General features: G+C 50.0%; 1 protein-coding gene across 1 annotated transcript in view; it reads left to right on the forward strand.

Moving 5' to 3' along the window:
• The window catches only part of IGDCC3 (immunoglobulin superfamily DCC subclass member 3), a 99,338-nt gene that overhangs the window by 2,354 nt on the left and 82,451 nt on the right, over positions 1 to 14,533 (forward strand). Inside the window, exon 2 of the mRNA XM_061446615.1 lies at positions 7,391 to 7,696. Within this exon, the coding sequence (XP_061302599.1) occupies positions 7,391 to 7,696 (306 nt within the window). The remainder of the gene's footprint in view (positions 1 to 7,390; positions 7,697 to 14,533) is intronic.

Here is a 14,533-nt window from a genome sequence, read left to right on the forward strand (position 1 = left end):
GGACGTGGTTTTCCCATGTGGTGGATGCAACAGACGGCCTGTGGAACGGGGTGGTGTAATTTCACAACCATAACACGTGTGCGCTCGGTTTGGGACCTGGGCTGGGTGCGAAGCTCATGCAGGGGTGTGAGTGTGCAGCCACCCACACCAGTGACCTCTTCTTATTACTGCTCGGGTGCTGGGCCTTGCACAGCACGGGCTCCCATGCTCACTTAGGAGCTTGCAGAGGGTCTCAGATCCGAGATTGCAGCCTGGTTTCCCCCTCCTCTCCTTCCTGCTCAGTCCCAGTTTTGTCTTGTGTACCTTGATGCTATCAGGTTGGAATAGGGCAGTGTGGAGTAGCTCAGGAGCGGTGCTGCCCTGTGGAGAGCTGCAAAACTGCTCTCATTTTACATGTGCAGGTGGGAAAGCCTCGCTCCCTCTTTTCTGTCTGCCTGAGCTTTTCTCTCTCTGACTTCCTTGTTTCTGGAGAGTCCCATGTCATAGCACATGAAGTGCCAAGCAGTGACCCTGTGCAGTGCCAACCCTTTGCTTTACAGACTCTTCGGACGCTGCTCCTTCCTCACCTCCCCATCCCACAGCCTTGAAACATCCTTCTCTGCCACACTGGGATGGTCAGACCTGGTTTGCTCACCTTGCCCTGCAGCATTAGGATCCAGTGCCAGCTCTGTCTGGAGCAGGATGGGATCCTGATGTGGGGTTGCAGTGGAGCTGGTTCAAAGGCACTGAGTTCAAGCTGGCTATTTGCTTCATTTGCAGCCTCCAACAGATCTGTGACTGAAGAAGCTTTTTTCCACATCCCCTCTCTCCCCTATTTTTCATACTTTGCACTCCTGTTACTTTCAACCCTGGGTATTGTCCTTTATTTGATCTAACGAAACAATCTGCTTCTCTGCAGAGTAAGAAACCCCATTTAAATCAGCGCGCATTGAGCAGGACCAGCAATAGCCTGTTCAAAATTACTTTGAAATCACAAACTTATTTGAACTTTACTGGAGCATTTTAGTTTTACAGAGTTTAGAAACTAATAAATTATGTAGCAGGGCTCATGAAAACCTCGCCGGGTCCCTGCATCCAAACGAATAGGCAACATTTTGGTTTTGCAAGAGAATAAAAATAATTGTTTACACATGTTCAGGAGCCATTGGCGAGCGTATAAAAGTGATGGTTAAGGAGGCGAGCATGTCAATAACTGCACTTTAAGAGAAGAGAAAGGCAAATAGGCGAGCGCGCTGGGAAAAGCACACAGCACACAGATCTGGCCTTGCTATTATATCAGATGTCAGTGTTGTATCGCACCCTCCACTCAAGAGGAGCCCAGTCACTTAACAACCCAGACCCGCTCCCGTGCTGGTAACTTAAAACCCGAGTTTCAGAGCAGAGTCAAGGATTTGCTGCCTGGCTTTTTTTGTTCTTGTGCCTGTGATTGTGTTGATGAAGCTGATGGGAAGTGAGGAGGATGCGGGTTGGGAAGGGTGGTTCTGCTGAGTTGTGAAGATGCTGTTGCAAAAGGATCTTTGCTGCTGAAACCTGAGAGTACGGGAAAAGGGAGAGAAGAGCTTGTGTTTCATTAGGACAGCTCTGGATCTGGAATGAGCAGGGATCAGTGTGGTGCTCAGCTCCTTGAGAGGAGCGAGGTGATGCTTTCCTCCTGCCTGAATTTCAGGGTGGGAGGTGATAAGGCAGAGGGGATGGCAGGGAGGAGAGAGCGCTGTGTTTCCTTTGAACTCCCTGGATAAAGAGTTTCAGAGGTTTTAACGTACGCAAAAACTTCTCATCTTCCAGGAGGACTTTGCTTTTCCTTTCCTTGCACACCACCCCGTCCTGCCTGCCAGTACTCAAGCTGAATGCAAGGGATGGGTGACGGCTTTGCTGGCTGGTGGTTTTTGGCACCGTGATGCTAGGGTGCTGCAGCTCCCTCTCAGCACCTCCACAGGCACTGGCACCCACCACGTGGCCGGTCTGTCCCATGCTGAGTCTGTGCAAGTGACCAGCCATGGAGACAGCCACCTCCTTGATGCTTCCTTGCAGGGTTGGGGGCTGAACCGGGCTATTCCCCTGTGCTGCATTAGAGCAGCCTTGGGGGATGAAGCCTGGAGGGACCGTGGCTCTGAGCACAGCGTTTCTTATCTTGGCCACTGCCTTTGCTGTCCTCTCAAGCGCGGTTGTTGCCTGCTCGGTGTTGTATCGCTGATGCCCTCTGTGGTGAGCCTGTGATCTGGTCAGGGCTGCGAAACACGTGGGGAATGCGAACAACAGCGCATCCTGCGCTCAGCTGGCTGCCGTGCTCCCTGCATGCCTCGTGTGGATGGAGCTGCTCCGGGCACTTAACTCGGGAAAGGCCTTTGCCCTGCCCAGCTATACCAACAGGTTTTACCCTGCCTTCTTTAGAGATGGGGGAGCACGTGAGGGCTCAGAGCTTGTTCTGGAAGGGGTCTTTTGTGTTGTGAACGCTTCCAGCTTCCATGTGGTGGTCAACAAGCGACCTCCTGGGATTTGCCCAGTCTGGTCATGAACAGCTGAGAATTATTTGGGGCAACTTCTCTGGCTCTTTGGGCTGTGTTTGCCTTCCTCTGCCAAAATCCGCGTCCCCACTGAGGGCAGCGAGGCTGGGTATGACTGAGCTCTGCATCAGGTGACTGAGAGGTCACGTTATCCTCGAGAGAGACCTCCTGGAATCGCTTAACGAGTGGATGTGGTTTATGTGCCCTGATGGGAAAATCACTTTATATAACCTCCCGTGCAAAAGGGAAGGGAATAAAACATTCTGAGCCAGTAAACTTTACTGCCAGCAAGATGTGGGGCCTGTTACAGTCTATTCTCTTCTTTAAATGTAAATTTTTCTGGATGCCCTGAATAGCCAATTTGGGCTTTACTGCAGTGCAGTGCTTTTCTGCTTAGGCTCTGGGTCAGCCTCAAGGAGCTTTAAGGGGGCATCAGCTGGATTTTCAGGCTGCCAATTTCATTGGCGCGAACCCTGTTATAATCTGCTGGTGAACATCTTTTGGGTCCTCTTCCTTCTATATCCTTCCATTTGCAGAACGATTAAAGCCATGTTTTGTAGGGCTGTCCCAGACTCACCCAGGTATTTGGTCCCAATGTTCACGTGCACCCCGCTATAAAAACTTCTGGTCCTGGCTCATGGGACTCCAGGGGCATCTTCTTTTGCCGTTCTTGAAGCAGGCTGTGCTTGGTGGTGGTGAGGCTCGGTGGTGGATCAGTGCTGATTTATGCTCTGTTGCGCTGGGGTGAAACACAGTAGATCAGGAGAGAGTGGATTTGGGCTCACAAGAGGCAGTTTGCAGGTGGATGTCGTGCTGTTGGTCAGATGAGAGAAGAGCTGGAGATGCCTCGGTCTCTCTGTCAGTGCTCCCAAAGATGGGGCACCAGGAAGAGCAGGGTGCACCTAACTGTTCAATAGCTTGCCTTGCCGTGAGCTGAGACCAGGTCCTTGGCAGGTCATTTCATGGCTCTGTGATTAACGTTCCCTGTCTACAACAGGAGTAATAACACGGGCTTCCTCTGTCGGGACTGTGTGCTCCCAGGGCAGGGATGGCCCTGCTGGCTGTGGGTCTGGACAGGGTCCAGGAGGATGAGCCACGGTGTGATTGAGGTCCTTTGCAATGGATGTCACTGCTAATTAGAGCGGGGAGATTAGCTGCTATCTTATTGAGAAGCACAGGAGGGAAAGCCAAAATCGCGTTTCCCAAATGGAGAAAGGACAATGCCAGGGTACGAGCAAGTCCTTTTGAAGCTTTGAACATGAATCACAGTGTCAAGTAAAAAATAATTAAACTTATTTTCCTTTAAATGTACTTCAAAGTGTCTTTTAAGCTTCCCATTAATTCGAAGTTCTTTCTCTCAGCACTAAATAAATCTCCTGGTTCAAAAGCACAAGTGCTAATTGGTTTCTGTGAGTAGGGCTGGCTGCTTGATCAATAGGGGAAGTAGTTTTTGTTAAATATTTGCACATATCGTCACATATTGTATTGCTCAGGGACATGGTAAATGTTTCGCGAAAGGAGACTTGTAGAATGAGGGTTCCAATAATTTTCCTTATGGCCTTTATGTCAAAGCTAATAACGCTTCCTCCCTCCATCCTTCTGCAGGCAGCAAAGCAATTTTCCCCTCGCGTGTTCCCAGCACAGCCTGAGCCCAGCAACCGGTTGAGCTGCCTCATAACACCCCTTCGTCTAAGCGCAAACTCAGGCTGCCCTGAGCAGAGTTTTACAGTTCCTGCCTTGAGCAGAGAGTGGTGGGGAATGACCTCCACGTCAGGAGGTACCTGGGATGTTGTGTGGGATGAGCTGGGTTTGGATACACAGCCAGCAGTTGGAGAGGGATGGGGCTTGCAGACTCTGCAAGTCAATGTGCACAGCCTCAGCAGTTTCCTCGCTGTCTGTCTCAGTGAATTGACCTTCTACTGTTTCCATGGGCCTTCAGTGTCGTTTACTTCCAACTTTGCAGCATCGTTTCTGTGCCTTGTTGGTAACCACCATCAGTTACTGATGCTAATGGAGTTGGGTCCTGCTCTTCTGCTCTTACCTCCTTGCTCTATGTGCTCTCCCTCTGGCCCATCTGAGCTGACCTCTGCAGCAAACACCAGCTTCTCGTCCCACCATGGAGGTTTCTCAGGGAGTGTCCCTTTGTCTCATCCTGAGCATCCTGGGGAGGTAGAGCTCTGCCAGTCTTGGAAAGCCAAATCCCAGCATCCCTGAGTCTGCATGGAAAACCCGTGTCTGGGTGAACGATAGAGCTTGGCTTCTCCCAGATCCCCAGAGGAGGTGGGCTTGCTTCTCCCTATGCATCCAGTTAGTTGGTCACCTGGCCCTGAAGCCCTAAAGGCGACTGCATGTCTTCAAGGTCCGAAGATGAGAAAAGCATCCACCGAGCAGGAATTTGGGTGCTTCTGTACACTGCAAGGTGTCTGCAGGTTACAGGCCTGCACAGTGTCCATTGCATAGTGTCACACCTCAAGGAGACCCCAGGACCAGGCAGTGTCCGTCCTCACCCTGGTGTGTGTCTGAGGCCACCATCCCTCATGATGAGAGTCTTCCCTTGTGCTGCTCGAGCAGCCTGGAGTGAGGATGCAGACTGAATGTTTATGGAGGTAAACATGATTATCTCCAATCACAGGCCTTAATGATGGTTATTATGATGACAGCTATTGTGGGAAGGGCATGTAATTATGTTGATTCTTCCTTTTATTATACATATAATAATAAGCTGTTTTATCTAAGAGGACAGGGGAGCTGTGGGATGATGGGGCATTTATTTCATTAGGGATTTTTTTCTGATTGCCTGTTAGGCTTAATCCTGAAATCTTGTTCAGTCTTTCTGGAGTCAGAAGTCCCCCTTTGGTTCAGTGTCAGGACAGGAGTGTCCTGATCCTAACTCCCAGGAGTGCCCATGCAGGGCCCCAGCGTGGTAGATGCTGTTGAGACTCTGGCCACTTTGCAGAAAAATGCAGAGCATTCATCTAATTCCTTAATTTTCACCCGAAAAAGGTAATTGATGGGTTGGTGCTGGCTGCAGTCTGACTTGCTGAGAGGACCCCAGGGCTAGCTCATAAAAAAGAAGTCACAGTGAGCCATAGATCACTGAGATGGCTGGAGCTAGCCTGACATTTTAAGACGTAATGGGTTAATAAAGTGTGTGTTTTAGGTGTCTGTCACTAAGTAGAGTTTGTCATTCCCTGCACACACTCATACCTTGACGCAGTACCTTTGACCTGCCATGCACTACCACTGCCTCCTTTGTCTGCTCCGTCCATCTGCCTCGGCTCAGGTTGCACTCAATGTTTATCCCCCGTAATCCAATTTAAGTTGCCGTAGAAAGCAGTGGGGATTTACAGGAAGAAAGAAAATCTCCCTGGGTTTGCAGAGCAGAAAAGACAGACTTTTCTTTCTCTGCTTTTTCTTTAGGGTAACTGCCTCTTCTCGTCCCTTTCATTTTTACCATGCGTCGCTGATCTGCCCTCCACGCTGGAGGTGCGATCCCGTCCTTGGTGGGGTCTGTGTCTGGCATGACAAAGGCTGTGCTGGGGCTGGTGTTGGCCAAGGGAAGTCGCCCATGTGCATCCCAGTTCTGGGAGCAGCTGTGGAGTCGGTCCCCCTGAGCCCATGAACGAGGGGAGAAGCTGTATCACAAGTTCGAGCAGCTGGAAACCTCCACCCATTGAGGGGCTGTTGCATGAGAGAACTGTTAGAAAGGTTCTCCATGTATTTGGATGACATTGTGGTTTTCTAACTCTGCTGGAATTCTGTCTCCATTGCTGCTCCTACAAAAAATAGATATACTCTTCCATCCGTGCATTTCCACCCTTCAGCTGTTTATATGACTCCTGTTTCCTGCTAGCTCTTTGTCTTTCATGTCAATGTGTATTTTGGGCTAATCTTTACACAATAGCTCTATTTTTGTCATCATCTGTAGCATCTAGTCATGACTGTATGCCACATTATACCCTAAAAAGATATGCTGGACCAAGTGAGGCATAACCTGCCAAAGACACAATGCTTAAACATTCTGTTGGCAAAAGGAGTAAATTAGGGTGTATCTGTATAATGGGAAGAAACTGTTTGCCTATTGTTGGTTCAAATTCTGCAATAACTTCTCTCTCATGGACATCATTTAGTGTAATTGCTTTGCAAGAAACCTTTTGTGTTGCTGAGCCAGAACATTGTGCATTTGTATTTCGGTGCTTAACTTGCTCTTCATTAAGGCCTGAATAGCACCATCCTTTGCCTGTTACAGCCTGAGAGAGACCGAAGTGACAGAAGGGCACATTGTTATGTGAGAGAGGCAGCAGCCTTCTGCTCTGCCAAGTGGGAGAAGCCTCGCAGAGATGCCGGTGGCAATATGGTCTGAATCAGGAGCTGCTGCTCCTCCTCTTCCCCTCACCGGCTGTGCTGTGAACAGGTCTGGGGCATGGCACGGCCCCTTTTCTGCCTGGTTACGTGGGGAGAGGGGTGGATTTCTTGAGCTGGTGTCATCTTCTGCTCCTGGGGTGGCAATGACTGATGCCCCGTGCTTGCGCAAGTTTGGATTGCCTGTTGCTGCACCCCTGCAAAGGGAGGTGAAGAGGCAGTGTGCAGGGGGGTATGCTGGGGAAGTGGATCTGGGCTTTGACAAGCTACCAGAGGGGTCTGTGTGCCCATCCCCTTCCTCAAAGGCAGTCTGTGCCTATGGTTGTGCCTTTGGAAATTGCACCCTGAGATTTGGAGAGCAGAGCCTTAGGAGGCAAAGCTTGCTCCAGGGCTTTGTGCTCCTCTGAAACACTTGCACCTTATGGTGACATGTTTTCATCATCTCCTGTCTGCTGCGGTAGCACTTGGCTCTTTCTGCTCCTTGTGGACACGCTGCTGACTCTGTCCTTCTCTTTTCATTTTAGATCTTGGCCATTCCTCCGAGCTGGCATTCGTTGTGGAGCCAAGCGATGACATAGCTGTGCAGGAGCAACCCTTGATCCTCTACTGCCAGGTGGAGGGCATCCAGCCCATCACCATCACGTGGCGGAAGAACGGCGCGCTGATCGTGGACAGTGAGAATGCCTTCATGCTGTCCAACGGGTCGCTCTACGTCTCCCGCTTCCAGAGGCTCCGAGGAGATGGATCCTCGGATGAAGGCGAGTACGACTGCATGGCACAAAACCACTACGGGCTGCTGGTGAGCAGGAAGGCCAAGATTCAGGCAGCGAGTAAGTACGGGCATCATCCACCCACACCTCATGGGCCAGTACTCCAAGGGGGTTGGGAAGCAGGAGGGCAGTGTGGTGGATGCTGGGTGTTCAAGGGGCAGGGTTACAGAGAGAGAAGAGGGAAATAAGAACCTGGAGCTGGTGTGGGGCTCTGGCTGGCATCTCCTGTGTGTAGCTGTTCAGGTGTGAAAGCAGAGCTAATCAGCCACCTTTTAGCAGTAAATTCCCTGTCTTGGAGGGTGGTGTGTGACATTAGAGTGATGTGGTGAAGTGGTCTGTGGTTCGTGGCTCTCCTGCAGTGGATTTGGAAGCCCCTTTGCTGTGCAGCATGGCTGGGCTCTGTGTGGCAGGCAGTGCTTTCGAAACCATAGGCAAAGACCTTCTGAAGGTCATGGTTTCTTTCACTTTGTTATTTAAGGCAGGCGGTGTAGAGGCAGCAAGGTCTTATTTACTACCCGGTGTGGCAGTGCCTTTGGGGGCAAGGCTAACAACACAGACAGATTGTCTGGTGGGGAAGCCTGCAGGAGGACAGAGATGAAAATGTCAGCAAGGGAATGAAATTTAAAGGTGGGGGAGGAAGAATTACAGGGCAGGCTGTGGCTCCAGCCCTGTGCGGTACCCAGCCTAGCCCTTTGCATCACTGTGTTGGTCCTGTCTGGTCTCCTGTAGGATTCCTCTGTCCAGCTCTGGTTGCTGGTTTGTATTTGTCCCAGGACTGATGGCAGAGCTGAGATCTGTTGGTGGTTTCTATCCCTGTTGTGTTGGTGGCCAGCTTTGCCCACAGGCTCTCTGTGGGCTCTGGGGATGCAGCCACTAATCCCTTTCGCATTCAGTCAAGTCTCTGCTGGGTGTAATTCACATCAGGGTGTGAGGACAGGTGTCTGGTGCAGCCCTAGGACCTGCCTGAATGCTGGTTTGTTGAATGAGTTCTACTGAAGGGTTCTCCATCTTGTCTGCGAGATGGGTACCATTCTTCTGTGCAAGCCACTTACTGCAGCTTCTGTTGCATTTGCAAATCACACTGTGGAAAAGTCTATGACAAAGTCTGGGGTTGAGGTCCCCTGGCTGCTGCACTTCCCAAACTGGAGGGGGGGGGCTTTGGGAGCGCTGCTGCCCACTCCCCGCGGTGCCGGGGCTGGCTGGCAGCACACCAAGGGAACACTCCAGCCCTTGTGCATAACAATCCCCGAGTGCATGAAGTGGCCATCTGCAAACGTAGCTTTTCAGCACTGTAAGAAGTGACATTGTCCAGGAGCCAAGGGCTTTGGGTCCATGCCAGATTAGCAGCTGGATCTCAAACTTGTCAGTCTTGTGGTGCTGAACCTTGGAGCACTTGCGGTGAATGCCTCTGGCATTTATGAGCTGGGAGCTGGCTGGTGCACGAGCACAGTGGCAAACTTCTCAGACCTGTAAACAGGAGGCATGAGAGCTGGAGGAATTACCTTTGGGATAGGGGATTGTCAATAAACACCGTTATCTCGCTCCTGCATCAATATGTATGTGATGTGCTGTGTGTCCCTGAATAGCATTTCCTTTTGTAGCCATCGGTTCGCATGAATCAAAATGAAACAGATTGTGTTGAAAATGCTCTGGACTCTATTCTGGCTGCAGGCTTGGTTACTTGCCAGCCCTGAGAAGAGGTCTGGGTGAAGCCAGCACAAAACAGCAGGCACCTGGCCCTGATGCCACAGGTGCCTGTGGATAACGGGAATGAAATGGGATGTTTTGTTGGCTTTAAGCTAACAGAAGGGAGATTTAGATTAGATGTTAGAAAAAATTCTTCACTATGAGGGGGGCTGCCCCATCCCTGGCAGTGTTCAAGGCCAGGTTGGACACAGGGGCTTGGAGCAAGCTGCTCTAGTGGAAGGTGTCCCTGCCTGTGGCAGGGGAGTTGGAAGTGGGTGAGCTTTAAGGTCCCTTCCAATCCAAACCATTCTATGATGCTTTTATTCTTTGTTGTGGGCAAATGTAATAGTGATTTCCCTTGTCCTGAGTCCCGGTAAACAAATCAAAGAAGGGTAATTATCCCCATTTTAGAGATGCTGGGACCACTGCACGAAAGAAGTGGGTGCTGAGTGCCTGGAAGGAGCAATAAAGCAGGTGCCAAGGAGACCTTTGCGGAGCAGAGTAAATAGTGCCAGTGGGTAAAACCTCATCCCTGTGCTGATCTTCCCTCTGAGCCTGACATCTGAACACAAAAGCAGAGGAGGAATAAAAACCTTTCACAAACAAAAAATCTTGAAAGTTGATCAAGGCCATGCTACTGAGGAATAAAAGAGATCTGACAGAGCGGAGCCCCTCGAGAGCTCTGCTGCACTTTTCGCTGTCTTCAAAGGCAGGCTGTTAGTCTCGTATCACCGTTACAGACCCCGGCTTTGTGTTATTGCTTGGAATATAATCTTGGCTCTGAGGAATGTACATATTTGCATTCAGGAAATGTGGGCTGGATAGCGTATTTTTATGCTTCAGATTTACTTCAACGCTTGGCATTGAGGAAAATTGAACTGGAAGAATATGCTGCTCTCAGCCACTGCTGTGCCTGCGGCCCCCATGGGCTCGAGGTGCAGGGAGTTTCCCCACGGAGCAGGCGCTGCTTAAAACCCGCCTCCTAAAAGTTGATTGAGTCAATGGATTTAACTGAAATTCAGGGGGATTTCTGTATGGCATCATCTTTAACCAAAGATGCTCAGTGGAGGGGAGTGGAGCTGAGTTTTTGGCTGGGTTGGCAGCTCAGATGCTAAAGATATTGATAACGCTTTTGTCATGAAACCTTCTTTTGCTCAAGTACGAGTGTGCAAGAAGCCTACACGTGACTGGGTTGAGCAGAGGCATTTCCCCCCTCTGCCTGACGCTGGTTGGAACTTTTTCAGTTGCTGTTCCTGTGTCCAGTCAAACCCTGGTGTGTTCGTTTAAAAGGCTGTGGAATGCAACATGTTGTTATAATCCGATCAGGTTATTGAATACAGATCTCTTCTTCCTCCTAATGACAGTTCATAATTTCTCGTGACTCCAAGCTGTCTTAATTAAAATCAGTTCATAGCAGAGTGTTCTCTGGAGCCACTGCTTGGCCGTGTCTTCACAGGTCTCTTTGAGGAGCTGTGTTTCCCTTTGCGTGACAGAAGCTGATGGATCAAGATACTCTCTGAGCAGTAGTAACAGCTATAGTCCACTCCTTTGGAAGCTGAGCTCCCCAAAACACAGCCACCTTTCTTCCCATCACCACCCTTTGCTAAACTTCCTCTTCCTTGACTCTGATTCTGTTGCCTCATGGCATTTTCAGCCCTTTTTTGCTGATGCTGTAATTTGATGGAGCTGGCTCCACATCATCATAAATCACAGCCCAGGCAGTGGAGTAAGACCCATTGATTCTATCACTCAATAACAAGCAGTTACCACTAATTGGAAATCACCATCAAACTGCGTATTGGATCAGGCTCTGCACGCATCCAGCCTGAGAGTAGCAATTTTCCCTGTTTGAGCTAGTGGTGTGAGGGGGGGAAAAAGTAGGAAAGAGGGAAAATAAGTCAATTGTGCAATTTAGAGCCAAAGAGGTTTCTTGAAGTTGGGTGAGATGGACCTGCCCCATATCTGAAGTACTGTAGGACTTGAGAACAGCTCTGGAGAGATCTTGAGGCTCTTTCCTCATCGTGTCTTGCTGTGGCAGAACAGTTTTGTGGCCAAGCATAGCAGCACACATCCCTGTGCCCTTCTCTGCTCCCTTACCCCTTCCCTTCTGCATCCTGCCCCAAATCCTGCTCCTCCATCCCACTGTGCCTGGCTGTCCATGGCGCTTACCCTGCCAGCAGGAAGGCAGGGTTGATAACCTGAGCAAGGCAGATGTTATGACTCTTCCCTGCATTGATCCCTGCAGACAGCAGCAGCAGCTCCTCTCACCCAGCCTGGAACTAGGCATGACCAAACACGCTGACCACTGTGACCTCCAGGCCAAGGGCCTTAAGGCCATCTGCAGAACATAAAAAGGGGGAAGCCTGGTGCATCTGCATGTTCCCAAGTTGGTTTTCCTGCCAAGCTGTGTTCTAGGGGAGGAGGTTGGGAATTGCGGGGCTTTTAACGCAGCAAAGATCTTCCCATCGTTTCAGCTCCTCTGCGCAGAATATATTCAGGGTTTAACCTGCAGCCCCCTTTCCAGGCTCTGGGGTGGTGGGAAGAGCTGCTGAGCCCAAATAATGGCAGCATTTGTAAGAGTGTAGAGACAAGAAGGAAGTCTAAAAGGATTAGGGAGAGACAAAGGGGGCTGATTATTTTATGGGTCACAATACAAGGCATTTGAGTGAGATCACAAAGGGATGTAATTACAAAAGAAGGCCATACTGGGGGGATCAAACCAGGATTAGAGTGGGAAATGTTTTTACACAGTTTTGTTCCACTCATTATGAAGTTAGCATTTTAAATTAAGGTTTAAATAAGGTGGCACCAAAGTTGTCACCAAGGTATTTCCTGGGCAGTGCCACTGTTTGGATGCAGATTGAGAGTCTCGGCTCAAAACATCAAGGCAGACCTTAAACACGTGGCTTTTGCCGATGGGTTTTCTCGTGCAATGTACAGTATCTGCTGCTGGAAGGGGGCTCTTTTGGTGATGACATATTTTAGCTGTGTGAAACACGTGCTGCGGTAAAGGTATGCTTTTAAAGCAAGTGCACCGGTGTTGGTTTGCAGCTCAGGAGACCTGGTCCTGTTACTCCCAGCAGCTTTTGGCTGTGCTTGCATTTTATTGCAGTTTAACCCCTGGTATTGCATGTCAGCTTTCCTCCATCCACGAATGTGTGTTCTTTTTTATCACTTGTGGCTCAGCTTGCATTTAATGCCCTTTCTTCTCAAATGCTGAGTAGGAGGGCTCAGCCCCGATGCCAGTGATGGTTACTGTGTGTGCTTTGAATGCTTATGGTTCTCGGTAAGCCCAGAGCAGCAGGTTTCAGAGGGGAAAAATACCTGTGAAGGAAAGAAAAAGGAATGAAGCCAAGCAAAAAGACTGTGAGAGGTTCCCAGGGGATGGATAAGGTGGGTGAGTGGGTTATTTCCCTCCGTCAGCTCTTTTGACACCTCTAGGACATGCTGGCTCACGTGGTGCTGCCTCTCACATCTGTCCTGTTACAGTGTTTGGCTCTGTGTGTGCTGCAAAACAAATGTACAAATGCAGGAGTCGCTGAGGGAGATGGGAGAGCTTTCACTGGGAATTTCAGTAGGTTTGCAGGATTAAGAGAGTTTGTCACTTACCACCCACTGCATTCAGTGTCTGCATGTAACAGCCAGGATTCATCCTGAGACTTGAGCACGTTTCAAGACCATATTTCTTTCGGCTGCTCATTTCATAGCAGTGTAATAGTTATTTAAATATCATCTTGCAGTTCTTAGCGAGGCTCCTAACGTGGATGCGCCAACTGCTGAGCGCCGGCAGTGTTCTCTCTCATATAGGGGGTTTGCACTCCGGGCACTAATGTCACTTAGTCATTTATAGAAAAGCTCAGGGGAAATATATCAGAAGAATTTCATTAATGGGAGCACTGTTGAGTTATTTGTCTCAATTAACTCTTGGAGCACAGCTGAGGAAGTTCTGACATCTCCGCAGCCCACACCTGCGGCATGAGGCTGCTCCCAAGTTCGCTGCTTGCTCCTGTAACACAGGGTGATGCTCTGCTGGTACCCACACCAGCAGCTCTAGGGACACAACAGGGTGCCCAGCATCACAGTCCTTTACGCTGCTGTCCCTCTGCCTGCTGCTTTGCTCTAGCCTCTTGAAGCATGGGACTGCCCTCCTCTGTTATTTTATTCAGGAGGACAGGTCTCTGCTACCTAAATCTTGGTGTCTTCACCCCTGGACCTATTTGGTGCTGCCGCCTAGAGCAGCTCTTTATCTACTTAGGCTTGTCTCAGCTTAAGGATTTGTAATTATACAGTTGTTTTTCCAGCTGGCTGATGATGGTGGCATGGTTATATATGACTTTCACTCTCATTGTGCCCTACAAAGGTCCCACATGGTATGGCCAGTAACATCCACGCACCACTTGTGCCTCCGTTTCCCCCCTGTGAGCCTTGGGTGGGTTCACTGTCAGTGCTGGCATTCGTGTACCCCTCTGAGCACCCTGAGAGGGGAGAAATTGCTATTTTGTGTTTATTGGGGACCCACATTAGCTCTGTGTGGTGTTTCATCTGCACCATTGCTTCCCTGCAAGCTTGCCAAGAGGTAAAGGTGTGTAGTGCTGGGAAAGGCTGGTGCCCAGGTGGGAGAGGGGCTGTTTTCTGCTGCCATTCATTGGCAAGGCTGAAGGCTGTGAGTAGGAATTGGTTTTCGAGGGCGTTTGACCAGAGCAATCAATGCTTTTGATCTAGTGAGTAACTAGTGAGTTAAAGGAAAGCATCGCTGCGTTTGCCTTGAAGCTGGTCGTAGCTGTAACCCACAGTTACTGAACACAGCAAAACATGTAAATACATGAAAGGGTATTCTACAGGAGCTGTAGAGAAAGACACCTGATTTCATCAGGGCTGTGTCTTGTGCTGATCCCTGCCCACAGCAACCTGCCCACTATGAGACTGGATTTGGGGACCCTTTGGGTGCAGTATGAGCAAGGGCAGACCTCACAAATCCCCTCTCTTGGGTGAGTCCCCAAAGCTGCTTTCCTGATGCTGGCAGGAGGAGACCTGGGAAAGCCATTGGCCGGAGCTCCATGACACTGAGGGATGCTGGATCCCAGCATCATGGACCACCTCTTCCGCTCCGGTTTCGGCTCTGTCCACCACCACAGCCCTGTTGCTGGGAAGGGAGTCTGCTCCCACTTCTCCTAGGCACAGCATATGGTTTTCAGCGAGGTTCTTGCTTTA

Source organism: Pezoporus flaviventris, unplaced genomic scaffold, assembly GCF_033815535.1.
Source record: "Pezoporus flaviventris isolate CSIRO_AGI_PZ_B2104156 unplaced genomic scaffold, CSIRO_AGI_Pfla_v1 ptg000006l, whole genome shotgun sequence".
Classification (NCBI taxonomy): Eukaryota; Metazoa; Chordata; class Aves; order Psittaciformes; family Psittacidae; genus Pezoporus; species Pezoporus flaviventris.